This window comes from Antedon bifida, chromosome 10, assembly GCF_963402885.1.
Source record: "Antedon bifida chromosome 10, ecAntBifi1.1, whole genome shotgun sequence".
Lineage (NCBI taxonomy): Eukaryota > Metazoa > Echinodermata > Crinoidea > Comatulida > Antedonidae > Antedon > Antedon bifida.
The window spans coordinates 19,026,856-19,054,792 of NC_136235.1; the positions used below are offsets into that span (position 1 = coordinate 19,026,856).

General features: G+C 33.0%; 2 protein-coding genes across 3 annotated transcripts in view; one reads left to right on the top strand and one right to left on the bottom strand.

Moving 5' to 3' along the window:
- Positions 1-209: 209 nt before the first annotated feature.
- LOC144854354 (cytochrome c oxidase subunit 6C-1-like) overlaps positions 210-27,937 on the top strand; it is a 77,709-nt gene continuing 49,981 nt past the window's right edge. The window contains exons 1-4 of one of the 2 annotated variants that reach the window (XR_013614573.1): positions 210-244; positions 1,132-1,271; positions 1,834-1,965; positions 2,841-2,923. Coding sequence is in view for 1 of the 2 variants with exons in the window: in XM_078712306.1 (XP_078568432.1) it covers positions 1,160-1,271; positions 1,834-1,958 (237 nt within the window). In the remaining variant the exon portion in view is untranslated. Of the gene's footprint in view, positions 245-1,131; positions 1,272-1,833; positions 1,966-2,840; positions 3,078-27,937 lie in introns of those variants that run through there. The other variant, XM_078712306.1, reaches the window with a different exon arrangement.
- On the bottom strand, positions 3,134-27,802 carry LOC144853526 (xanthine dehydrogenase/oxidase-like). The gene is made up of 32 exons (XM_078711221.1): positions 27,744-27,802; positions 27,579-27,636; positions 26,808-26,904; positions 25,569-25,677; positions 24,739-24,927; positions 24,103-24,234; positions 23,377-23,460; positions 22,953-23,094; positions 22,554-22,721; positions 20,298-20,374; positions 19,881-19,977; positions 19,591-19,700; positions 18,920-19,098; positions 17,805-17,967; positions 17,238-17,312; positions 16,553-16,670; positions 15,937-15,988; positions 15,314-15,440; positions 14,985-15,104; positions 14,024-14,245; positions 13,439-13,572; positions 12,961-13,135; positions 12,023-12,214; positions 8,474-8,622; positions 7,959-8,040; positions 7,634-7,858; positions 7,337-7,411; positions 6,891-6,943; positions 6,507-6,687; positions 6,028-6,216; positions 5,336-5,503; positions 3,134-5,104 (listed from the first exon to the last, which is right to left on the bottom strand). Exons 1-32 carry the CDS (start codon positions 27,792-27,794, stop codon positions 5,054-5,056), a joined length of 4,044 nt encoding a protein of 1,347 aa, XP_078567347.1. The 5' UTR covers positions 27,795-27,802; the 3' UTR covers positions 3,134-5,053.

The following is a 27,937-nucleotide window of genomic DNA, read 5'->3' on the forward strand; positions in this document are numbered from 1 at the left end:
TCTTTACAAAAAAAGAATATAAATCTCAGCCGATGCTAATTAATTATTACACAAAAAGGGTAGTACTTCTTTGATTATCGGGAAAATATTGTTTTTGTGTCTCATAGAGGGAGTAATCATAAAAATAAGGTATGAAAATGTGTTTTTGCAGCCTTTTTCATCAAAAGATTTATTTCTTGCCTTTCATTGAGTCTGCGCAGTAGTGTCGTGAATTGTCCCCCGACGCGAGAATTTGGATCGTTTAGTAAGATTTAATTTGATTGTTTCGTTGTTTAATAATGAATGTTTAAACCATACTCTTGTTATAGGTGCTTAATTTATTAGTCTAGTTTTGAAAAATATTATTTAATTGAAAAAATAGCTGTAATAAATAGTCATGAACGGCGTGCTAGGCCTAGGCCTAAGCCAGAATATTCAAGCTAGGCCAAGGCCAATAATAGAGGAAGCCCCGGGAAGCGACCCTGCCCGGCATATTATCTGTCTGGCCAACTGAATAGCCTAAGCCTAGTCGACGCATACTATATAGTATCCATATAGCCTAGAAGACTTGATTCAGTTTAAGTAAATAATTATAATATTGCTTGGCAGGAGGTGCAACTAATTTTCTAATTTAAAGTATAAATATTTAGCCTTTTAAGTTAAAACACACGTGACATAATAGGCCTATAGTATTTAGTGCCTAGGCCTATAATCTATATAATCAAATCTCTCCTCTAGCTATGCCTAGCCTAGTCATTATTTAAGGCATGCAATAAAAAGTAAAAACATTCTCTCTTGATAGTACTTTCTAGTACTAGGCCTAGATAGTACAGTAGTAGACCTAGATAGTACAGTAGTAGACCTAACTACTAGTATGATTGATTCTTTAATTAAGAGGAAAAAATATTGCACAAAATGTACTAATGATCAAACACAAAGATTGTTTAATTAATAGTAATACCTCTGTTCAAAAAAAAGTTAGAATATGGATGGATTAGTAATTTATTTGGCCTGATATCTATGGCACCTGATGTCGGAGAAGATTAAGATGAAGATGGATTTTTGGGGGTTTTTTTGTTGCTTGAGTGTCCTCCATTATAAATTTGTTGTTTTCATATTTTCAACATTATTAAATTCTGCTTTATTTCACAGGTCAACTGTAATAATATAATTTATCAAAATGTCTATTGCCAGGCCTCAGATGAGAGGACTTTTGACGTCTGCTCTGAAAAAACATTTTCTAATTGGAACAACTTTAGCTGTAGCAGCAGCATATGGTACAAAGGTCTACAGTAAGTTAGGTGTAGGCTAACTAAAGCTCTGTCTACACTTATTAAACTAGTTTGACAAAAAAGGTGTGTTGTGCCCAAATATGGTAGTGGTATGCCCAAATATGGTCATCATCATGTCCATATATGGGCACACCAAATTTTGTTGTCACATAAAGTTTGATAGTGTAGATTAAATCTGGTTTTATAAATCAATTTCTGTCATAAAAGACAGCTGTTTTTAACAAAATTTTACATTCACCTTTAAGTACGGTAATTCAGCCAATCAAATTGCACTAACCTTTTTATCAAGCGTCTAATGACCAAATTTGGCATACAGTATGTACTGTATGTTATGCAATCTAGCATCTTAAATTTAAAAGTGAATTAATTTTGGTTGTTTTTTTTTTTTGGTAGAATCCTACTAGGATGGGGGGTGTCGGGAGTGGATAGCTTTTATTAATACTGGAAAATAATATAGCTATATTTTTCATATCATGGACAATATATACATTTTTAACAATATTAATTGTTGATTAAATGTGTTATGAATTAATTGGTAACTTTATAATATATTAATTTTTAGTGCTGGATAATAGAAAAAAAGCATATGAAGCATTTTATAAAGATTATGACATGATGAAAGATTTTGAACGTATGCGGGAACTAGGTGTATTCCACTCAGTTAAACCAATAGGATCTGAAGATTAGAGTTAAGGTAAGTTCCAGTATCACAAAACAATATCTCTCATTTCATTTATTTCGTCAATTAAAAACATGATAATAGATAAACATAACAAACTCCATGGCGATGACAGGATTAAACAAAATCAAACTAACCTTTATTATTAACCACATACAGAAGTCTTTTTTTATTTTTTACTGTCGTTATTAATTTTGTACTTAAACAACAATCTGTAGGAACAAAAAGCAGTTATTTTAACATTATTCATGGCTTGAATTGATTATGATTTATTTCGGGTTTAGTTTTATATGCATCTACTTTAAGTACAGTACAACCTGGACCAAAAAATTATTATACCCTTTCACATCTGCATAGTGTGAAGACAATTTTGTGGAAAATCACCCGACATTTCACAGGGGTCCCTTGTGAAATCTCGGGGGAAAAAAACACACCAACAAGAGGCCTGTGTTTTTGTTATGAGATGTTCCAAGTTCTTACTGCGTGCGCGTGTATTGCCTGGTATTAACTGACCAATCATAGTAATCAAACAGCGCGCAACTATTCTTTCCTCCCCGAAATTTCATAAGGTTCGCATATGCGTGTGTGAAAAAACATGTAATACAGAGAGAGTACCCTTCATATCTTGTGCGAGTTCTCAAAATGACAGTGCTAAGTGAATGGTTACTGTATATGACACGATTCCCTAATGAATACTAGCACATGTTAGGCATGCCTTAAGAGAAAATGACTTGATATATATTTTATTTACACGTTTAAATTGGTGGCACACTTTAAATACAAAGGTGCATCCTTCAAAGTAACAAATACAAAGAGAAAAAAGAATAACAGAAGATGAACAATATACTGTAATACAAAAAAAAACACAACTAAATATTCTTTATTTACAGATAAACTTCAAAATATGTACAGTTGCACTAGATTACTGCAAGATGATTGATTGACAGAAGTCATTTGTGCTGACGTACGTCAATAAAGAAACAATGTTCTGGTTTGATAGTTTGGATTAATAACATAAATTAGTTTCTGTTTTGAACACTAAATAAAAATGTTTCGCCTACATTGTTGGAAAATATAGAATGTGCGATGGTTTGATGTAATTAATAAAAAGTTATTATTGAAATTGACTTCATTTGGTTTATTATAATGTTATTCATACAACTGAGTTTAATCCGAAAGATAACTTAATACTAGATTACCAGATTACATAGTCTCTGCTTAGACATTCATAGTTAAAGTTCACACAACTGAGTTTAATCCGAGAGATAACTTAATACTAGATTACCCGATTACATGGTCTCTGCTTAGACATTCATAGTTTAAGTTCACATAACTGAGTTTAATCTGAGAGATAACTTAATACTAGATTACCAGGTTACATGGTCTCTGCTTAGACATTCATAGTTAAAGTTCACACAACTGAGTTTGATCCGAGAGATAACTTAACACTAGATTACCAGGTTACATGGCCCCTGCTTAGACATTCATAGTTAAAGTTCACACAACTGAGTTTAATCTGAGAGATACCATAACACTAGATTACCAGGTTACATGGCCCCTGCTTAGACATTCATAGTTAAAGTTCACACAACTGAGTTTAATCCGAGAGATAACTTAATACTAGATTACCAGGTTACATGGTCTCTGCTTAGACATTCAAAGTTAAAGTTCACACAACTGAGTTTAATCTGAGAGATACCATAACACTAGATTACCAGGTTACATGGCCCCTGCTTAGACATTCAAAGTTAAAGTTCACACAACTGAGTTTAATCCGAGAGATAACTTAATACTAGATTACCCGGTTACATGGTCTCTGCTTAGACATTCATAGTTAAAGTTCACACAACTGAGTTTAATCTGAGAGATAAAATAATACTAGATTACCAGGTTACATGGTCTCTGCTTAATCTTAACCTGAGAGATAACTTAATACTAGATTACCAGGTTACATGGTCTCTGCTTAGACATTCATAGTTTAAGTTCACATAACTGAGTTTAATCTGAGAGATAACTTAATACTAGATTACCAGGTTACATGGTCTCTGCTTAGACATTCATAGTTTAAGTTCACACAACTGAGTTTAATCTGAGAGATAACTTAATACTAGATTACAAGGTTACATGGTCTCTGCTTAGACATTCAAAGTTAAAGTTCACACAACTGAGTTTAATCTGAGAGATAACTTAATACTAGATTACCCGATTACATGGTCTCTGCTTAGACATTCATAGTTTAAGTTCACATAACTGAGTTTGATCCGAGAGATAACTTAACACTAGATTACCAGGTTACATGGCCCCTGCTTAGACATTCATAGTTAAAGTTCACACAACTGAGTTTAATCTGAGAGATACCATAACACTAGATTACCAGGTTACATGGCCCCTGCTTAGACATTCATAGTTAAAGTTCACACAACTGAGTTTAATCCGAGAGATAACTTAATACTAGATTACCAGGTTACATGGTCTCTGCTTAGACATTCAAAGTTAAAGTTCACACAACTGAGTTTAATCTGAGAGATACCATAACACTAGATTACCAGGTTACATGGCCCCTGCTTAGACATTCAAAGTTAAAGTTCACACAACTGAGTTTAATCCGAGAGATAACTTAATACTAGATTACCCGGTTACATGGTCTCTGCTTAGACATTCATAGTTAAAGTTCACACAACTGAGTTTAATCTGAGAGATAAAATAATACTAGATTACCAGGTTACATGGTCTCTGCTTAATCTTAACCTGAGAGATAACTTAATACTAGATTACCAGGTTACATGGTCTCTGCTTAGACATTCATAGTTTAAGTTCACATAACTGAGTTTAATCTGAGAGATAACTTAATACTAGATTACAAGGTTACATGGTCTCTGCTTAGACATTCATAGTTAAAGTTCACACAACTGAGTTTAATCCTAGAGATAACTTAATACTAAATTACTTAATACTGCTTAGACATTTATAGTTAAAATTGCTTAATTCAATATAAGAAGAGGTAGCTAACAATTATCACATTTAATTATACCTTCCTTGGAAGCATATTGCACTCTTCTACATATAACTTTATATATACTTTATAACTCTATATATAAAACCGTTATGATCTGATAAAGAAAGGTGTGAAGGTACCAGGTGAAGCCGGCGGGAACTGAAACAAAAACAAATAAATAGAATTAGACCTAATAAAGTACGGTAATTTGGTTTTTAAAAAAGTATTTCAAAGAATCTGAAACCAGTTGTGAGTTGTCGTCGTCTTAGGAATGGTTAGGAATTGTAACAAGGTATCGGAGTTAACAAAACCGGGTATAGCATTGACTGATAGTTGCGTAGTGGGAACCAGCCTAAAAAGGCTCTCTCGCCCCCAAACCGTCGATCTCACCTTTTCAGTAATGCGATCTGCACATGCCATCCTGATTCGTTCGGCAGTTGCTGGACTGTCCAACATAAATATCTCTCCTTTACCGGCATCGCGTCTTGCAGCACGGATGGCATCCTTAATAGCAAAAAAGACTGATCCCGCTAAGAGTAGTGGCGGCTCACCTATTGCCTATCAAAGGATATCAATATTATATGATTCATTTATGATTCATAATAAGGTATTCAAAACTGTTAAGCTTAACATAATAATAAATTGGAAAAGTGAGGCAAGCAATTGATTCGATATTTTGAACGTTCGTCTTCAAGAATATCAAACTTATTAGTGGACCCTCTAGTTTATAGGTTCTTCATTATCAATTTTCCACAATTTTTCCTGACAACCATACAATATTTAGCTTAGGACAATGCTTTAAGAAATGCATTTATATAACTTTTTATTGAATATAATGAAAAAATCGTAACAAAATCGTTGAATTTAAAACAAAATCAATTAAATTGTATTCATTAATTATAAAACATATACATAGGTTAAATTACAGCAATAGAAAAAAAGTGGAAAGGACATCAAAATATCAAGTATTATAGGCCTACTTGTTTAAATCAATGCTAATAATAATAGTTCATTCTTATATAGCGCATATAAGCAAGCTCTTAATGCGCTGTAGATATGTTTTAACTCTGTGTAGGGCCTACCTTTGATGAGCAGACAACCTTTTCATGTGGGACTCCGTCAAGCAGACTGACGTTGAATGTAACAGGTATATCGGTAAAACTTGGTAACTTGTAAAAACCAGGTCCTTTTGTCAGTAACTGACCGGTGGGGCTCCATCTGTGTTCTTCCAATGTGTATAATCCATACCCTTGTACAAAAGCTCCTTCAATCTGATAAATCACATTCAAGATAATCATACAAGTTTTTGAAATATAGATAGATTTTTTTGTTTTCAAAATTAAACAGTATTTTAGGACTATTAATACTTTCAGAGATAATACACTATAAACGTTTGGGAATTTTAAACTTTTTTAAACACAAACTGATATGACATCACCATGTCCATGCACATCTCACTTTTTTGTAACATAAAGTTTGATAGTGTAGACAGAGCTTTAGGCTTAAGCCTGACTTTAAAACATCACATACTGTAGATTATTCCGCACGGTTACAAACGTACCTGGCCTATGTCGATGGCTGGATTAATGCTGTCGCCAACATCCATTACGATGTCGGTACGCAAAACAACATGATCTCCTGTCAAGCAATCTATTTCTACCTCTGACACTGCTACGCCGTACGTAAAGTAATACGATGGATTTCCAGATTTGGTTTGCCAATCAAATCCAATGTCCGGTGTCCTTTGAAAAATGTTAAATATATTGATTTACTATCACTATAGTAATCATATCTTGCATGGTAATTCTTGGTACTGTATCTAGATATATCTAGTATATCATGGAAACATTCCACAATACAGGATCACTCTTCAACAATTACTTGCTCGTATAACTTTTTGGAAACCATCTTGCAATTAAATGTGTAGAACCTTTCAAACACTTACTTATAGAAACCTGTGGCAGACAAATTCACTCTGTCAAAATATGCCGCCTTTACCTAAACAAAATAATATATAATTTATTTAATCATCAGTGGAAAAATCATCTTTTACATTTATTATATAATTTGCATATTTCTACAAAAAAAAAACCATGACAAAACATAAAGGAACCTGGTTGATATGACGAGAGATGATCGACCAGTAACTTCTACAATAATATAGTGTAGGGATGGATTTGGTCTTGCAAAGTGGAATATGTTTTCTTATCAGAAATTTATTTAAATGAGTTCTACCTAACAAAAATGCTCTAAAAGTCTTTTGGAGTGAAGTTGCTGCATGCGAAACAACAATGCATTAGAGTTATCTTTACCTGTTCCACTGTAAATTCTTCGTAAAGTGTTCAGTTTTGTACTGAAATATAAGCCTGTTGAAATTCAAAGCTAACTTACCCATTCATTCCACGTTTTATTCGATTCTTGTTTCTTGTACGGTTCAAGTCTTTTACAAAGTGTTTCACATGCAATCTAACATGGTACAAACAAACTATTTGTATTAATCAGCGCTTACAAAACATTTACAGTATAGAACTACTGTTGAGGTAAAAACTGACGACTTTATTTCACGTTTTGCAACGTTATACCACTTTTCAACTTGCGATATCCTTATTTCTGCGATGTGTATAGATTTTATCAAGTAACAATTTTAAAAATTATCGTTTCAATTATTAAGGTATGGTACTAGTTTACCTTAACAGCCATTCCGTTCAAGTCAGAGCCAACACTAGCAGATGTCGGTGACGTGTTTGGTACTGTAGCCGTTGAAGTTTCATTTGTATGAATTCTACTTGCTGGAATGCCCAACGTTCGGCTGGCTACTTGGATCATCTTCGTGTACAACCCCTGACCCATTTCAACTCCACCGTGTGTTAATAACACACTTCCATCTGTATAGATAATAACCAACGCCCCTGCCTATAGTTTTAAAGAAAGAAATTGGCACAGTTGTGAAAGAATGGCATCGTATATATTATTTAAATGTTTTTTTTCTCAAAGACTAAAATAAGTAACAAACCTGATTCAAAAATCTATCCGAATAACCAACTCCATACATGATTGGTAAAGCTGCGATTCCACGTTTCCGCCATCGTTTTGATCTGAAAATTGATTAAAATAAATTTATAAATGTTAGTGTTTACACGTAATTGCAGGTAATAATAGTGAGTTTTTGATTCAACCGTATGCCTAAAAAACTACATCTGTGAGTTAAAAAGTCATTTTGCGTCAGACAAAATGATTATATACAGAATGACAGTTAGACGCAATAGCTACGTAATCGCGTGGCGCGTCGTGAAAACGAAATGTTAAATAACGGTGTAATAACTAACGCTCATAGTCAATAATGCTCCATGGGGAGAAATTCAAATTAAACAATACATTCTCATAATCTGGAAAATTACTAAACTTTCTTTTATTTTTATTCATGTTTTATTTATTTTATTCATAATATGACAATGGTTCAATAGTATTCTTGCAACAGGACCGCGGATAGTATTATGAACAATTAAGGGCAACTCGAGCGTTATTAACCTATTGTATTCTTCTACTTGCGACTGTCTATTTTTATATTCACTGTTATCGAGGCATTCATCCCAGCATCTCTTCAGCAGCTGAAGATCCTCCACTTTTTGATTAAAGTATGTTGATTGGCCAACTTGAAGCATGTTGATTTCCCGCACCTTATAACGACAAATAACAAATGAATAAAACATGAATGGGAGTTGTATTAACTGTTAAGTTTCAGCTAATACGCATGCATAGAGAGGAATTTGGAAGATGGAAACATGAATACACGCATGCGTATAAGCTGACGCTTTCGATTCGCGCTAACAAATTCGCCTAGTGGAAAATTGGCCTATTAGTCCAAGAGCATTAGTTCATAAGTATAGGCAGACCCGGACATTTCTGGTAACAAGCTGATTTTTTCAGAAAAGGTCCAGAACTATGATTGGAACATCATACTAAAAGTCCTGAAAAATCCTCCTTGTGCTCTTCGAGAAATCCAAGATGGCGTCTAAAATGGCTGCCATTTTAATTAGTCTATAACTTTGTAACCGCTTGTCGTAGAGTATTGATTTTGGTGTCAAATAGTTCACAGTATATACATTCCTATTTGCTCTAACAGAAAATTTTGTCAAAAAATGGCCGCTACTACAGTTTCTGGTAGTTTGACCTTTGACCTGGTCTTATCATATCTCGGTAATGGCTTGTCATAGAGAATTGAGATTAGGCCCAAATTGTTCAGAACATGCATATTTATATTTGGTGTAATAAAATATTTTATCCCAAAATGAACGGAAGTGAGGTTATTGACCTCTTATTGACCTATTCAAATATCTTTTACCGTATCTCAAAAAATATTTATCGTATAACGTTACTGTTGGTGTCAAATTGTTTGGAACATATACATTTCTATTTAGTCTAATACAAAAGTTTGCCCTAAAATGCTCGGAAGTAAGTTAAATTATTGAAAATTTAAAAAATCAAAGAGCTGCATAGGCAGAGTATATGAATACTGTAGATAAAATCAAAAACAAAGTTTAAACTCTGCCTTAAAACATGTTTTGGGCATAGCACATCATCAGGTAAAGTGAATTGTTACAAAAAGAAAATATAAAGTGAATAAATTACAAAGAACAACTGTCAGTGGCTAATCAAAGTTGGTTAAGTAAACAAAAGACAATTGGCATATACCTATACATGGCACATATCCGGATTGTCAAAAACAAATGTCCAAGACCCTTTATCTGCAATTTTTAGATTAGATTTTTAAACGCGACTCTATATCTCACGATGTCGGTTATTTTTAGATTAGATTTTTAAACGCGACTCTATATCTCACGATGTCGGTTGTTAAACACTAACTAGTATTCATATTTTTTCGTTATTTTGACACTGGATATTAATACTTGGAGGCAAATATAAATGTTTTTAAACATTTTTTAACATTTTCAGCAATTTCGGTTAGTCGGTCGGTCAGTAAACACTAACTCATATTCATATTTTTTCGTTATTTTGACACTCGATATTAATACTTGGAGGCAAATATAAATGTTTTTAAAATTTTATCAACATTTTCAAACATTTTCAGCAATTTCGGTCGGTCGGTAGGTCGGTCAGTCAGTAAACAATAACTCAAATTTGCACACGCGCATATAGCCTTGTTGACTTATTAAAAATAATGCATTTTGAAACATTCCTTGTTTTAAATGTTCGTTATATGGTTTATTTATGATAAAAAGAGAATGTTCCCTAGGTATTTCGCATCAAACACCCTTTACCCAGCATGCATAGACTTTTTTTTCAGATTCAGATTTTATTTGGTACTTATGAGATCCATGAAAAATAGATTGAAAGACACAGGCAATGATCCCGGTACCTCTAACATACTAAGTGAGCGCTCTACCATTTGAGCTAGTCCCCCCCAGTTACATATTTAACTGTTCAAAGATGAATAAATTATCGCCATATGCCCTATAGGATTTATTATATATTGAAAATAATGCATAATAAGGGTCTTTAAATCTCTGTAACATTGATCAGCAGCATTCTGTTACAGTCATTCATGCATCTTCAACATCTTGGTGTTTGTTGCTTTTTTCACATTATTATCATCATGTTCATCTGTATGGGTGTTGTTGCATGTTTGCCCAAACAGTTATGACGTTAATTTGTTTTCACCTTTAAACAGTTAAAAAGTTAAAGTCTAGGCTTGCCAGTTAGAGAACATTCAAGAGTGCATTCTCTTTTAAAACAAGGAATGACCTGGTTTCATGTTTCAAAATGCATTATTTTTACAAATAAAATGGTCTTTACATTTGTTTTTGACAATCCGGAGTATAATAATATGCCATGTACATAGTGTTTAAAATGTATATGACCTAAAAATTTCATTTTCACAGTATTTTAAAAGTCTATACATTTCCTAAATTACATGAAAGTTATACTTTTATGAACAAAAATAATTATCGTAATTTCTATAATAAAATAATAAAAATAACGACGTGATTTCAACAAAGCACTAATTCGCGTATGTAATGCGAGTTAAAGACGAATAAAGCATTTAAAATGTATTCATTGGGTGACATTTTGTAGCAATAACATTTCAACCATAACTAGTATGAGAATTTACGTTTCCCTGTTTATTTGGCCATGTCCATTTTTTGTAACAAGTGTTGCCGATATTCTTTGTTCTATCGAAGTAAAATTTACCCTCAAGGTTATTGTTGAAAACAACAAAACACTATTCAACTACCCAATAAAATGTAACGCTTGTTGTGGAAAAACCCATTTTTTTGTTTAATTAACCAACTTTGATTAGTTATTGACTTGATATTTTTTTTTTGTAACATTTCACTTTACCTGATGATGTGCTATGCCCAAAACATGTTCTAAGGCGTTAAAACTTTGATTTTGATTTTATCTACAGTATTCATATACTCTGCCTATGCAGCTCTTTGATTTTTTAAATTTTCAATAATTTAACTTACTTCCGAGCATTTTAGGGCAAATTGTTGTATTAGACTAAATAGAAATGTATATGTTCCAAACAGTTTGACACCAAAAGTAACGCTATACGATAAATATTTCTTGAGATACCGTAAAAGATATATGAATAGGTCAGTAAGAGGTCAATAACCTCACTTTCGGTCATTTTGGGATAAAATATTTCATTACACCAAATAAAAATATGCATGTTCTGAACAATTTGGGCCTAATCACAATTCTCTATGATAAGCCATTACCGAGATATGATAAGACCAGGTCAAAGGTCAAACTGCCAGAAACTGCAGTAGCGACCATTTTTTGACAAAATGTTCTGTTAGAGCAAATAGGAATGTATATATCGTGAACTATTTGACACCAAAATCAATACTCTACGACAAGCGGTTACAAAGTTATAGACTAATTAAAATGGCAGCTATTTTGGACGCCATCTTGGATTTCTCGGAGAGCACAAGGAGGATTTTTCAGGACTTTTAATATGATGTTCCAATCATAATTCTGGACCTTTTCTGAAAAAATTAGCTTGTTACCAGAAATGTCCGGGTCAAACCCTAATGCTCTTGGGCTATATACCTTGTTCTGTGAGATTCCACAAGCCAAAGCAATGTCTGAAATCCAATTTTCTACCGCCAATGTTGACTGTGGACTTCCAAAGCCTCTAAAAGCCGTATTTGAAGGTATATTCGTCCTGCAACAGTACCCATGCGCCTCTACATTCGGGATGTAGTACACATTCTGTACGTGGAACATGGCACGTTCCATCACCTGATTAAGAATTATAAATTGCGTTAACACGGTTTGTTTCAATTAATGGTAAGGTAATAAACAATACATGATGCACACTTTAGTTTGCCAACTTGAGCAAACTACGAGTTTTAGAAGAAAAATTTCAAAATGTAGACGACCAGTTGACAAACTTTGATAATTGCTGAAAGCTATATTTTGCAGAGGCTATGTGTACCTTCTGGACAAAATAGTTTGCTGAGGTTTGTTAATCAGTAACAGTCTTTGTGATCCCGATAAGAAAAAAATGATAATTTAAAACCATGTTTCTATGTAATAAATTAAATTAACCTGCAAAACATTCTCAAACATGAATTTGAATTTCAAAAAGGATCTCAATAGACTAACCTTTCCAATTTAAAAACTAAAAATATATAGAGTATTTTTTTAACCAATCGGTAAAACTACTAAAAGGTAAATTTCTGTTATCCTTGTGTTATAATAGTACAGTGATTTAACAGGCCAAAAGAAAATAAACTACTAAATGTATTTGATATTACTATTCACAAAGTTTTCAGCAAATTATATTTTCTAATTGCCCCTAGTAAGCTAATAAATAATTGTTCAGATATATTTTTCAATTTAAACGATCAAAATTAAAATCTTTAGGCCTATCGCATAAAATAACAGGATAAAATTACAAGATATTATCTTTTGAAAAACATCACGCGAAACACAGAATACAGTACAAGTAAAAAAACTAAATAATGCTATCAATGCATATTTACACTCAGTGATAAATCTTGAGAATGTCCGCAATTCATATACATATCAATTTTCAATGCTTGTATCTTTCCATCATTGGTAAACCCCACTTTATAACGTGCAAGAAAGGCATGTCTGGTTCCCGTACTGGCCATGTCGTCGTTACGGTCTAGTACACAGCGTACTGGTCGTTTGCACCTTAAATAAATCAAATTTGTTCACGATAAATAATAATATTCATAATATTATGCATTTGGCATGGAATGAAAAGTATGGACATTTTAGCCAACGATTTATTGTTGGATTTAATAATATAAATTAGAAACCCTTAAAAATGAATGCATATTAAATGGGTAACTAAGGAATTATCGTAACTTTGTCTATTTAAAACCATATGGAAATAATCCATGATTTGACCAATTAAAAGCGAGTGATAATTTGAACTGTCGCTTGTCATTGGTCAACTTGCTTGCGTTTCGTCCAAAAGTAATGCTTACGTACGTTTTAGCAGCAACGGCGGCAGCAGCGGCTGGTGGAATATTACCAGTTTCTTTTCCACCAAACGCACCTCCAACTCGTTTTGCTCGAGCTCTGACTTTATGATACTGTACACCGATGACATCAGCAACCGCCGCCTATAGTATTTAAAATGAATAGATTATACAGATTACTTGAGTTTATGTCAATGTTAGCTGGTAATCCCACCAGAGAATTACTTGCGAAATGTACTTATGAACAACAAAATGTACGTCAGAGTAGGGCAAACATCTGACCAAATACTGGCGCAAAGCTACTCCACAGTATTTAAATACAATTATCATCCGGTAGCTTTTTGCTTGTAATGTAAACAGTATATTTTTATTTACTAAAACTATCGTACAAAGTTAAAAGAAGCCACTGTGTTAGTCAATACTCCTAATACGCTTGTTTACTTGATTAGCTTCCAAGTTCATGATGGAAACTTTTAACGATTCTAACACTGAAAATGGTGGAAAGTGGATTGCTTGATGAATCATTTGCATAATTTCACATGGCACATTTATATTTGTATGGTCATTTTAAAATACAAAATAAGTACAAAAATACCTGTACTGATTTTAGAGTCTGTGAGGAGGTAATAATGTCCATGGCATCATCTTCGATGGTGGGTATAGCTATGCACGATTGTGTTTCCATGTAAAAGTGTTCTTGCTCGCCAACTTTTATTTCACTTTCTACTACTTGGTCTGAGTATTTGAAACCATCTAATACACTACCCTTCGTTAGTATCCTAGTCGGTTCGATGAAACTATTTTTTGCAATAGCATCCTTCAAATACAAAAAAAGAAAGTATTAAGATTTCCCACGGCCACTTCAACTATTACAACTACACTTCTATGATATTATACTATTTTACACTATATTGTCTCTTGGCAATTTCTTTGTTAAATTTAATGTCACATAATAGTTATTCACTTTTATCAAAAATTGGATATAAAAATATTTAGGCCTACTTGAAAGAACTGTAATTTAAAGCCAAAAAAAACAATAAAATAATTGTTTGTCAGACAATGGATTTTTTAATCTATGTTGTTTATTTATACTGTTAGTGCAATCCCTTAGTGAAAATGAATAACTTGATTAAACCTTTTTTGGAAGACAATATATCTTTAATAATGGGCAGAAATTATTATATATCAGAAATGAAATGAAATGAAATGATATATTACGGTAGCTTCATCCTCATTTTATAATTGTCTTTATATTCTGTTATGTTTGATTTCGCTACTGTACATTATTTTCTTTAAAAAATAAATAATGGAAAAACATTTGAGAATTACATATACTAAGTAGGTTTGGGCTGAGGGGAAATATAATCCTGATAGAAGAATATAATTGCCTATGAGGATCTCAAATATTATATTACATAGATATAAAAGGAAATACCATTATACTACAGGGGATTTAACGAAGGTTACATAACTTTAAAGGGAATAGCATTGCTATTCAATGTAATATCAAATATTATATTATTTTTATCGAAATTATACCAATACTATATACTAACTTCAATTGAGATAATTGGTTCCAATTCTTGATATTCAACTTTAACTAATTTGGCTGCTCGTTGCGCCATATCCCTATCCTCTGCTACAATTCCTCCAATGTATTGGCCAATTGAAGTTACCTGGACAACATTTGTAACAAACAAAATATTTAATGGTAAAGATAGTAACATTTGAGACAGAAGAAAGTATATATTTAGACCCAGTTTGTGTATTTCTAAAGTCATCTAATTTGATAATTTGATACAAATCAGAAAATGTGATATTTTTTGTAAAACCATTATTTAGATATTCGTCACATAGTCATATTACATATAAATCATGAACGTACATTACTTGTAGCGAACAGTTCTTCATCTTTTACCGGGTTCCCAATGACATTAATTCCCGGAACGTCATTGTGGTCAACATAGGCGTGGACACCACGGATAGCCAGGGCTGCCGTAGCATCTACTGATCTGTCAGAAACAAAATACAAACTCTAACCAATAATAATAATACGTTTGTTTGTTTTTGATTGTGTCTCTGCACACACATATAACATTAACATTGAAAAAACAAAGTTACACTAGTTTGGCCACCAGACTAAAATAAAAAAATTAATAAATAAAAAATAAATACGTTTAATAGAATAATAGACGAATGCGATCAACAGAGTAAAGTTGCTTAAAGATAATTAGTTAGAACAATGAATTGTTAATTGCAGAATTTGATATTTATATTTATTTTGTGTGTGTGTTACCGCTGCGTTGGTCCTGTTGGTATCATGAAATATAAAATAAATAATTTAAAAAAAAGTAAAGTTGTGCGGGTTCGCTCCATAGTTGGTAGTTCTGAGTTTTATTCATAGTGCTTTATTACAGTAATTCACAGACCATTTAGATAGATATAAATATGTTTTTTTTCTTTAGTAAAAAAAAAACATATTGATAACAGTTAAAAAATTAAACTTACTTTATAATTGCATGTGCTTTTTGGCTGAAAACTATGGCCATAAAGAGTTCATCTATGAATAAAAAATGATAATATAGGCCTATTCATGTACAGTTAATAAGCCAATATGGCTTATAGTTTATTTTGTCGTTTTCGCGTTGATATTGTTGATAATGTTATGCATTTTCTAGGCAATAATAGCCTGCCATCGAAAAAAAAACCTTTCAAACCACCACCACCACGATAAACTACTGAAGCCCTGTTCTCACACATATCCTGATGCCGATATAGATACGTGCATCGTACCTGCATCGTCACAGGCATATATCAATTCACATGGGGGCTATCGTGTCGTGGCAGGAATATAACCAGTATAATAGCGACTTCCAGTGAGAAAGGGTCAAGGTATATATGGCCATTAAACGTGCCTGTAAATATTATTTAGGGCGTTATTTTATATAGATTATGTTCACAGTTTTCCTAGCAATTATGGCGGCGAATAATTCAATTCTAGAGATTGTTTATTTACGAAATGAATGCTATGCACCCTATGTTGTTATTTGTTACTTCTAACGTTTTCAGCGGATTAAAACAATGGAAGCATACTACTATACGATATATGCCTATGTTTGCTTACTCTGGAACGGAACAATATCGTCAACAAAAACAGCCTCCCCAGTAGCCTGTTGATAGGCTGATAAATGAACCACTGGCCTACCAACAAGATCAATAGGTGACCGGTCATCGCTAACCTCCTATAAATAATTGTAAATAAAAAAAAAAGAAGATTAAGTTCGCCACTATTGTTGTTTCTTGTACTACTGTATGGAGAAAAAATATTGAATTATGACTCGATTCTAAAGACAAGTAGAATTTTCATTTTCAGATATTCTTGGAAATTGATTTTTTTTTTCAAGGGCACACAATTGTGAAACAATACAATTGAATATCTGCCTGTAAAACAAATGTATTACGGTAATTAATCATATTTTAGATTATTGTTTAACCTCACCTAATATTCATAATGGTATTATTCAATAAACAAGGCCATATTCATGGCTACAGTCGCGTGCGCAAATTTAAGTTAGTGTTTACCGACCGACATAGTGAGCTAGAGTCGCGACTAAAAACTAATCCCAGCAAATGACCAGGTTTCTAAGAACAAACTACCTCATAAACTCTGATTTTGTTTTGTATTATATATTTATATTGTTTTTTATAAAATTTAAAGATTGAATGTATAAACAATGGATCGACAGACTGTGGAATAATTAATTAACATAATCATTGTTCTATTGTATGCGCTCATTTGATGATCATACCTGGAACATTTGAGTACTTTCCACACTACCACGTTTCAATGGAATAGACGCCGAAGACTCCTCCTTACTAGGTGTCTACAAAGATAAACAAATAATATGTATTTTAGAAATTCAAGAAGAAAATGGAATACCTAAGATCGTCTTAAAATTCTGTATTCTTAACAATAAGTTGGACATACAACAAACAAACATTGTATTCTGCTATCAGACGATAAGTTATTTTGAACTTTTGTACATGATACTTTTGTTCCACTTTGATCATGTATGTGTACAATGCTTTTATATTTTAAATAGTTTTAATATTTTTTGTTTATTTCTTTCAAGATAAAAACTACATGTATGAATGACTCAATGGCTTTATTTACTAAAATATTTACTAAACTAATATTTTTATATGGTTTTAGAATAAGAGTTTTGAATAGTGAAATGATCTTGTGTTATCTGTTACGATCTTCAAATCTCTTCACTAAATAGGAGAAAATCCTAATTTAGTGTAATCTTCTGTTTTGTAATGTTTGTTGTATATAATCAATCAATCAATAATATGTTTAATAGTAGATATAGTACCTTAGTTTTATTATCCATTCTAACAAAAACGTAGAACTTGAAGAAGAAACTAATGACAAGTGACTGTCTGTATTCGACCATTCCACCAGGAGCACCAGGTGGAATCGACATCTCATTGGCTAGATGAGCAGTGACGTCATCAAACAATGCTTGATCCCAAACTCTGAAATGTAACATTTTCCGAAATATTGTAAAGCTTGGTTCCCACTAGCAACGTAACGCAACCTACGCAACGTAAGAACATGCCCTTCCAATAATTGTGTTTGCCCCCGCCGCCTGCGTGAAATCAACCTATGATTTTTGCAGCACTATTCCGTCGTCGGTTCCCACTTGTGATTACGCAATACAGCACTGCGTCAATACGTCGCTGCGTTGCGTTCTAGTTCACGCTTATGTTTATGTATGTATGCATTACGTTTTCACTTTTGTAACAACTTGTTGTGAATACATTTGTTACATTTGGTGCGTTGCATAAAACAATTTGCATTAGGTGTATTATAATTATTTATTATTTTTTCTCTTCTGTGGCGTAAACACCACTTTTATTCACATTAATATCATCGTTCATGTCATCACCATGAAATCATATTATGTTCATTATTATCACATTTTTGTTAATTTTGATCAGTAACATTTTAAAATTTGTAAATTCACTTTGTATAATTATTTTTAAAGATTTCAGTCTATAATGGTGAAGTCTTTAAAAATAATTATTGCGATATGCACACCTTGATGTTATTGACATAATTTCAAGTATTTAAAAATGTTTTTTATTACAATTATTAACTCCAACTTAAAGATGATACATATGCTTCTTCTTCTTCTTAGTGTGTTGGACGTTGGATTACTGATCGTGGTTCGAATCTAACTCTCGTCGCATTGCTTGTATCCTTAGGCAAGACACCTTACTTAAATTTGCCTCTCTCAACCCAGCTGTATAAAATGGGTACCGGTTACATCAAGACACAAATTTTCGCTGAATACTAGCTGCATTATTATGGGAGCATGTTTCCATATGTGTATGATCCAAAATGACTGGGGTATTCATGTGCAGCGCATTGACAGCTTGCTTATGTGCTAAGAATAAACTATTATTATTATGATCCCTGTCGTACCTTCCAATCATCAATTTCACGGTTTCCTCTGCAAGTTTTGTTGTTGGTGCCATTCCACCGAATGCGAGTGTGCAGTCTCTAATGGTATTCTCGTCGAAGTCCACTCTGAATGCAGCATTGACAATTGCTATGTCGTCATCACGGCGATGTGCTTGTTTAAACGCCTTAAAATATTCTGTCTTTATTTTATGAAAAAGAAAAATAACAAATATATGTAAATTGTGTATGGTTGAACTCTATAAACATTGTGGTGACATGTTCGGCGCCCCATACCTATGCGCCATCTTTGATCATTCGTATCACGATAGTAGTTGTTTATGTTATGCTGTAGATGAAGACTATTCTCTTTATTGCTAATCACACTACAATCATAATCCAAAGTTTTTGGGATTTTGTTTTTGCATTTCATTAGAAACACAATACAGATACTGCATTCGTCAAAAGAGATGAAACCTTTACAGAATAATTGACAATGTAACACTTTGAAAAAGGCTAATGGACTTCAAATAGGCCTACAAGATCATATCTAAGAAATAATATTTTCGACCTTAATAAAATATTAGCTAAACAAAGAACATCTATAAAACGATCTTAATATGAAAAGTATCCCTTGGTTGTAAGTTTGTATAGAATAATTAAGTCGAACTATGATTTCTTTCGAAAAAACTTACTTGCTTTGTAAAAGGTACAGTAATTGAAATCAGAGTTTCATTTGCCTTCATAGAATTCTTCCGATAGCCAGTAAAAAAATCATTTGTGATTGAGACCATACGCCGAACTCCTAATAACATTTGAATGTGTATCATTAAATAATTATAATTTATGCTAATCAGTAAGCTTCATGCGTTTCATCAATAGGCTTTTGTACGTGGAATTGAATAATATAAGCATGAATTATTATTATTAAAGAAAGGGCCAGATAATAATAAAAAAAACATTAGCCGAACACTTGGAACATTACCCTCAGTGTCAGCAAACTCGAGCGTACTCCCGGCAGCCATGAATATTGGATTTAAATCAGATATTGGACTTCCGGTAATTATATTTCCACCAACAACCTAAAATAAATATTTAAGGCATGGTTTGTTGATGAAAATAATCAAAAGAAAGGAGAACAGAAGAAACTAAAGCTCTGTCTACACTTATCAAACTAGTTTGAATATGGTATTGATATTCCCAAATATAGTAGTGATATGACATCATGTCCGTAAAATGTGATAGTGTAAACAGAGCTTAAGAGATACACAAATATTTGCAGAGAGCGAGTAACATACTCATAAATCCTGTGATTGGTTTTGCGAAGTTTTACGTATTGCAAAAAGTGGGATATGATTACGCATGCGCAAAAGACACTTTTTATTTCCGCGGACAAACTTACTGCAACGTTCCTTATTTGCTGTCCAGCAAACCAGTGAAGCATATCGACAATTGCAACAAACGATTTACATTTGTAATCTGTAAAGTAGAAGAATTCAACAAACACAAACAATTGAGTTTGTGGTTAAATTATTTTGTAGTTTCTTAAGTCTTATTATTATTAGGTTATATGCATGATATGCATATAACCTCTTGATTCTGTCAGGATCTTTATTTATTTATTTATTTATTTATTCTTTCCTTAGCACTATTTTGTCCGTGAATTATCTTGGCATCAGTTTCATCTAGCTAAGTCAATTTTTCAGAGTATATTCCTTATGGCCAGGAATCGATGTGGTCATGTTTTCACGGTGCGCAATCATAAATTACGCGGTCTACGCGCGATTTAATGAAATCACGTTTGTAATCATATCTTCACAAGCATGAATCACTTTTAAACAAAATTTGGTACTCATAAATTTCAGGTCATATTTCATCATATGGCAATATAATTACGTGCGTAGCGCATATAACGCATGCGTACGCGCGCTTAAAAGTTTTAAAATTGTCAAAATTTATTTTCGATGAAATTAGAGTACGTTTCAGGCAATTTTAAGCGTTTAAAAAATTGCCACGAGTGCGCAGAATTTTGCACGCGCACTGCGCGTTAAACGTTAATGCGCACTCTTTTTGCCCGATTTCTGTTTTACAATCTTTCTTTAATAATATCATCATATTTGATTCACTTTTCAACTCGAAATTGCATTATACAAGCACGTCAAAAGTGACAGGCTACGCACGTATAAGTTAACAAAATAGTGAAAATATGCTAAATTTTAAAATTAATATATATCGTCAGAATGCTGGGGAACACCTATTTTTTATTTCATTTTCTTGAAGTGTATGTATCATATGTATGATTTATTATCAAATTAAGAGAACAAAAGTTGATTAAGTCATCATTAATTGCATATTGAATTAAAAAAAATTAATTTCGACAATCAAACAAATTTTGACATTTTCTTAGGCCGAAATAACAAACTTAACATTAACTTTCTTTCTTAAGAATTTCATATATTAAAGTTAAAAGTATATAGTTTGACAGTGCATCATTTTTTTAAATTTTTAAAGATGTCATCATAGTAATAAATTATAATTCATTGCGGTATGTAATAATCTATCTGCACCAAAGTGGCTACTGAATAGTAAATACACGGAGGAATCATTCTACATGTTTTAGTAAGTTGCGTATGGCTCGGTGGTCTGTGCTCGTGTCTATAGCATTCAAGGTACCGAGATCGAGCCTCACTTTGGGTAACGAAACGAAATAAGATTTTTTTTTATTATTTGTATTGTTTGTATTTTTATTTCTTAGTGTATAGATTATACACATGATTTATAATGAAATCTAGATAAAAAGAAACTTATGTCAAGATTCAAGATTCAAGAAATTTTATTTGTCCATAAAAATGGAAATTCACTTTGCTTGGTAGATTAAAACAACAATATTGCAAACAATTTAAAACGTGCAGTATTATAACAGATTAAAAAACTTATGTCTTTATTATTATGTAACAAATGTGGTTTATGACATTATACGCAGAGGGATCTTTGATCGGATTGCGATACCGGCTATTGTATTTGCGTTAGTAAGATCCTAGCATATATTATAAATAATTAAAGATTCTGAGAAAATCAATCAATCAATATATCTTTTACAAATCAATTATCTTTATTTTAATCAATGCATATAACCTATAATTCGTCATAGTGACGAATTAAATCTAGTTATTATTATTATTATTATTATTATTATTAGCGTTTTCATTCAAATGTCTGGTTCAGCATTTTAGAAAATGAAGATCGTCGACGTCATACTTCTAAAGCGTAAGGGTCCCACTAGAACGCAAAGTGGTTTGATTTCACGCAGGCGGGGGAAACACAATTAAGCGTGGTTCCCACTAGCGACGTAAACGCAACGCAAGCGTTTTAACCAATGACAAGCGAAGTTATAGACAGTTAGCAATCACAAGCGAATAAGCCATCGCTTGTGATTGGTCAATTCACTTGCGTTGCGTTACGTCCTTGCGTTGCGTCGCTAGTGGGAACCACGCTTTATTGGAAGGACATTTTCTTACGTTGCGTAGATTGCGTCGCTAGTGGGAACCAAGCTTTATCTTACACAGTATAGCAATTCTTAAACACCCCGTCCCAGCACAACCATTGTACGCCACTGTACATAATAGTCACCTGGATATTTTATGCATAATATTAATACCTGGGGTCTTCTTTATCGTGTCTCTCAGGAATGTGTCGATTCGTGACAGTGTTACAGATGCTCCAATTCTTACACCTTCGTCATACAACTCAATAATGTTTAATTCAGTCACGTGGGCAACCGAAACTGTTACGGGGTATATCATTTTTCTCTGTTGTATTTCAACTCCTAATATACAAAAATATCCGAATATGCCAGTGTGAAATATGGATTTTAAGTGGGATTTTATACATTGTCTCTACATACTGTACAAACCTAGTAACAGAAATAAAATGTATTAAAACACCACATACATCGAACCTATGATTGTCAGTATAGTCAGTACAATCAATGACATATGCAGAATTTGGCGTTTATTCGAAAACTTTTTTGGAATTTAAAAAACCATTTGATACTAACCAACTTCCGTATTTCCTGCAACAATTTTTGCGTCTGGAAACCGTTTTCTCATATCTAGCATCTGTTGAAGATTTACGGGTCGTAACCATGTGACGTCATTACACGTAAAGCGTACAGGCATTGGCTTTTCGTTTTCTATCATCTTGAGGAAATTGAAATGGAAACAAAACATGATTGAGAAGACGTCATACATAATCTAAAGTGTGGTTCCCACTAGCGACGCAACGCACAGCGATGCATTGCGTATGCGTAATCACAAGTGGGAACCGACGACGCAACAGTGCTACAAACATCGCAGGTTTGATTTCACGCAGGCAGGGGCAAACACAATTATTGGAAGGGCATTTTCTTACGTTACGTAGGTTGCGTTACGTTGCGTCGCTAGTGAGAACCAAGCTTTATACAATAAAGGTTTGATATTTACCAAAATAAGCTCTTGTGGAAACATGATATCTTTTGTAGAGTCATACGAGGTAAATTCGGATGGTTGAAACAAAGTTGTTGAAATCTGTAAAAGAAAGCGTGTATATTGTTTTTATTTGCCGAACATTGTATAATCTTTTAAGGAAGTTAACCATCAAAGTTTGACCCATGGATTAACCAAGTTTCTTCTTCTTCTTTGTGCAAAAAATGTGTAGAAGGAAAAAACATTTGTTAGATCTTATCTTATTCTAGAACTATTCGTTAACCATAACACTAAACCAACCTTTAATATGGGATAGTTGTTTTGCTTATAAATAAGGGGTATTTTTACGTTCTAAAGCCGTTATCGTAATTCACATAGTAGGCCTATAGAGTAATTGAACTCAATACATTACAAACCTACTAAACACGCCTTCATGGGCCAGAGTGTTATTGTAAGCAATATTATTACATTGCTGCTCCTTTAGGCAGTTATATTCAAAAGAATGGAAACATTAGGGAACAGTTACCATGCGGTAGCTTATCGTTTACTACGGCTGAAAAAAAATGGGTATTTGGAAACTCGAACTGGGCATGCGCACACCCCAAACCACGTCTGGTAAAAGAGAGTCTATGAAAATATTTGCTGATAAATATTGGGATGCATTTAGAAGGTAGTTATCGTTTTTTGTAAGAAAAATTTCTTTTTTTATATAATTACAGTTGTAACTTATCAATGATCACTTACTCCATTGATTCCACTGTTGGATTTACAGCTTTGTATTTTTCCATTCGCACAGACTTTCTTGGATCCGTTTTTGTTCTGACAACATGTTGTTTTGCAATTCGTTTTGCATCCAATACCATTAATTTCTGATTCCTTCGGAATTAAAAACCTTAATGTGATTGCGACGTTATGAAATTAATGAAAACAATACAGTTACAAATTACAAAGGGCTTGGTTTAAAACAAAATATTATTAACGATAACACACACTCATGAAGATTAGCATAAACAATAATTTTACAAACCGATTAAATCTATAAAGGTATTGTTCAGTCAGATTTTTGTTTGCAAATGACAATAAATGGAAGTAATTTCCCACAGATGAATGAACGAATGAAATATAGAGCAATACAAAAAACACTACAATGTTAACGCTCAGTGTTCATATGATTGATGATCTTATATAGGATCATTGGTAGGGACAATTATTTATTCTAAAGAAAATATAAAATAAGAAAATTCGGTGTTGTGTAAAAATTGTAACAAATGAACAAAAGAACGAATTCCTTCTGTTTAAATAGGCAAACCAAACTATCACGTTATCAGCAATAGTCAAGTAGCGATATTTCGATTCCATTTTATTTTGTGACGATATTACCTTTGTAAAAGTTCTGTATCCCTCTAAGATTGGTCGGTAACCAGTACATCTGCATAAGTTGCCCTGAAAGGCGTCTTCAATGTCTGGCATGCACGGTCGATCGTTGTTTCTCAGGAGGGTGTACATAGACATGACGATGCCAGGGGTACAGAAGCCACACTGGGAACCATGTGCTTTTGCTATCCTTTCCTTTACATAAAACATGAATTACATGTATGTATGATTAATTTAATGATACTGCTGTACTTTAAAACTTAGTCTAACAGTGAGAATGGGATCACTAGTAAATACACGTCCATCCTCCAGATGCTGCAGTGGTCAAAATCTTTTATTAATTTGAATTGAATAAATATGTGTATATAACCTAATTTTTACAATTGTAACCGTTTTTTATTCGTAGCCTTTGCCTTTCTGCCCGTTGTTTCGTCTTGTTGTTGTTGTTCTGTGTTTTTTTAATTATATATATATTTATTTATTTTTTTTTTATTTAATTTCTTTTTATTAATTCAATTTTCTGCCATATACAATACAAAGAAGACAAAACAATTATAAAAGGGGGCAAGGAAAGACCAAACAGGTGCTAAAACACCTATGCTAGTTGGTCAACCCAGAACATACAGAGCACAGAAAGAAAGAGATAAATAAATAAATAATATTTATATTGTATATAACATCCTGTTATTGGCCTTGGCTTGAAATAAAATAAAAATAATATTTTACGTAGGATAAACAAATTGCAGTGGTTGTCCGCCAAGAAAAACAGATTGATTCACGCTTTTTAAAGCAAATATTGGTTTTAAAGTTTTAGAATAGTATAGCATTACAAACACCTGAACTGGATGTAATCCGTCTTTTATACTTCCAATCCCCTCTACAGTTGTTACTGACGTCAGGTACATTTGGCATATTGTCGTCAAACATGCGTTTACGGCTACGTGGCTGCAAAAATAAATTGTTCTATACGGTTCAATGCACATTGACAGTGGCTTACCAACTTCACCATGCATCGTAGATAGGTTGCAAATGAGTGTAATAATTCAATAAAATTTCAACTTCAATTTCACATTCATTTCATAATTCTGATTTACTATGCTGATATAATCTTAAAAACTTTTCTTAGAAAAATCTACTGTAGCCTGCACCATCACCGTAGATAGGTTGCAAATGAGTGTTAAATAATTCAATAATAATTTCAACTTCAATTTTACATTCAACTTTAGTAGGCCTATCTATGTAATGTCAATCTAGCAATGTGTAGGCCTACACTAATGCGTTGCCCATTATTGTGCAGTGTGTATTTGGTGTACAGATCACTATTATTATATCTCCACCCTAATTAATAGTATTTTCTATTTCTATTTTATAGTATGCGGCTTTGTAAATGCCCACAGATCTTGAAGATTAGATACTGTTACTGATAAGGCCTACCAGTGAATGCGTATATTCTAGTAATTAATTTTTAATGTCAGTCACAGCGAGATGGTTGCCAAATTAATACAATTGTCCCTTTTACATTTTATATACTGTATAAAAAATAAGTGTGGTTTAACTACTGGTAAGGTGTCCATTATAATAATGCCGAATTAATAATGTGTTACATTGCGTGACCTGACTGATTATTTCCGTCAACCTTGATTATCTCCCGTCAATCAAAAAATTTTAACGATTTTAATTCTGATTTACTATGCTGATATAATCTTAAAAACTTTTCTTAGAATTATCACTACTGTGACCTAAAGCTTGGTTCCCACTAGCGACGCAACGTAACGCAACCTACCCAACGTAAGAAAATGCCCTTCCAATAATTGTGTTTTCCCCCGCCTGCGTGAAATAAAACCTGCGATTTTTGCAGCACTGTTGCGTCGTCGGTTCCCACTTGTGATTACGCAACACAGCACTTTGCTTCAATACGTCGCTGCGTTGCGTTCTAGTGGGAACCACGCTTTAGTTAAATATAACGTTGAAAAGACGTAGGCCACAATTACCCATATTTGATATATTTCTTTGAATACAAATACAAGATACTACATATAGTTATTTGGCCAGTCTACTAGTTGTAGTTTTCTTACGTTATATTTGTTGTCAATTTATCATAACTAGACACCATAACAGTACATGCACCGCATCCTCCTTCACCACAACCTAGCTTGGATCCTGTTAGCCGCACTGAAAAGTAATTAAGGTCTAAACGATTGTCACGACTTAGTCAACCTTAAAAAGTGCTATCTCTCACACTGGTCTATTATATATACAATAAACTCAGTGATCCAACAGATAATAATGATATATTCCGTAAAATGTTTTTTTTGTTTTTGTTTGCTTTGCTCTGCCCTGTGCCAATAGTTTTTGTATTATGTGCTGTATTATATTTTGTCAACAACTTAGTGTGACTGTGGTCTGGTCAAACTTGATAGTGGTCAACGACGGATACGCTTGGTTGCTGTAAATACACTGTTGCATTGTCCTTGGACTATTATTCAGAGGGACTGCTAACTCTTGTAGTTACAGTAATCCCTACCAATTTATCTCTGCATATTTTATCTTATGGTTTGTTGGTCAAATTCATTCATTCATTCAAGAAACATTTATTGACCAAAAATATTATATCATAACATTAACAATGGTTGGCATATAGTCGAGAGACTACAACTATAAAAATGAAAATGAAGTTATAACACGTGTATGCCTATACAAATAAAGTGCAAGGGTTCGTTATAATACATGCATTCATGAAACAAATTCCGCAAAGTAGTAAAAACACTAGTATGTACAGCATAGCTGTTTATGTATATACAAAATATGTTATTAGTTGGGTTACGATTTTGTTGTAATAAGGATACATTTTCGACGCAGGTAACTGAGTAACGTCATACTGGGATCAATATGTAGGTCAACAATCTGAAAATTATAGATAATAATTGAAAGTACACATAATTCCTTAAAAAAGGATCCACGGTGAATAATTACAATAAGTTAACGTTATCTTACTCTTAAGTTTTACCCACCTTCCGTCCATTACAAAAGAAAATGAACTCCGTCTCCTCCTTTTTTGACATTTTTTGGGATATTTAACTCGTCTAGTCTCGTCTACACATGAATGATTATGCTTGTGCTTAACGTATTATCTATCATAATGGTTTTCCAATGCGCTAATTCGTTGGCGGCGCTGTACTACAAACCAAATTCACAGCCTAGCCAT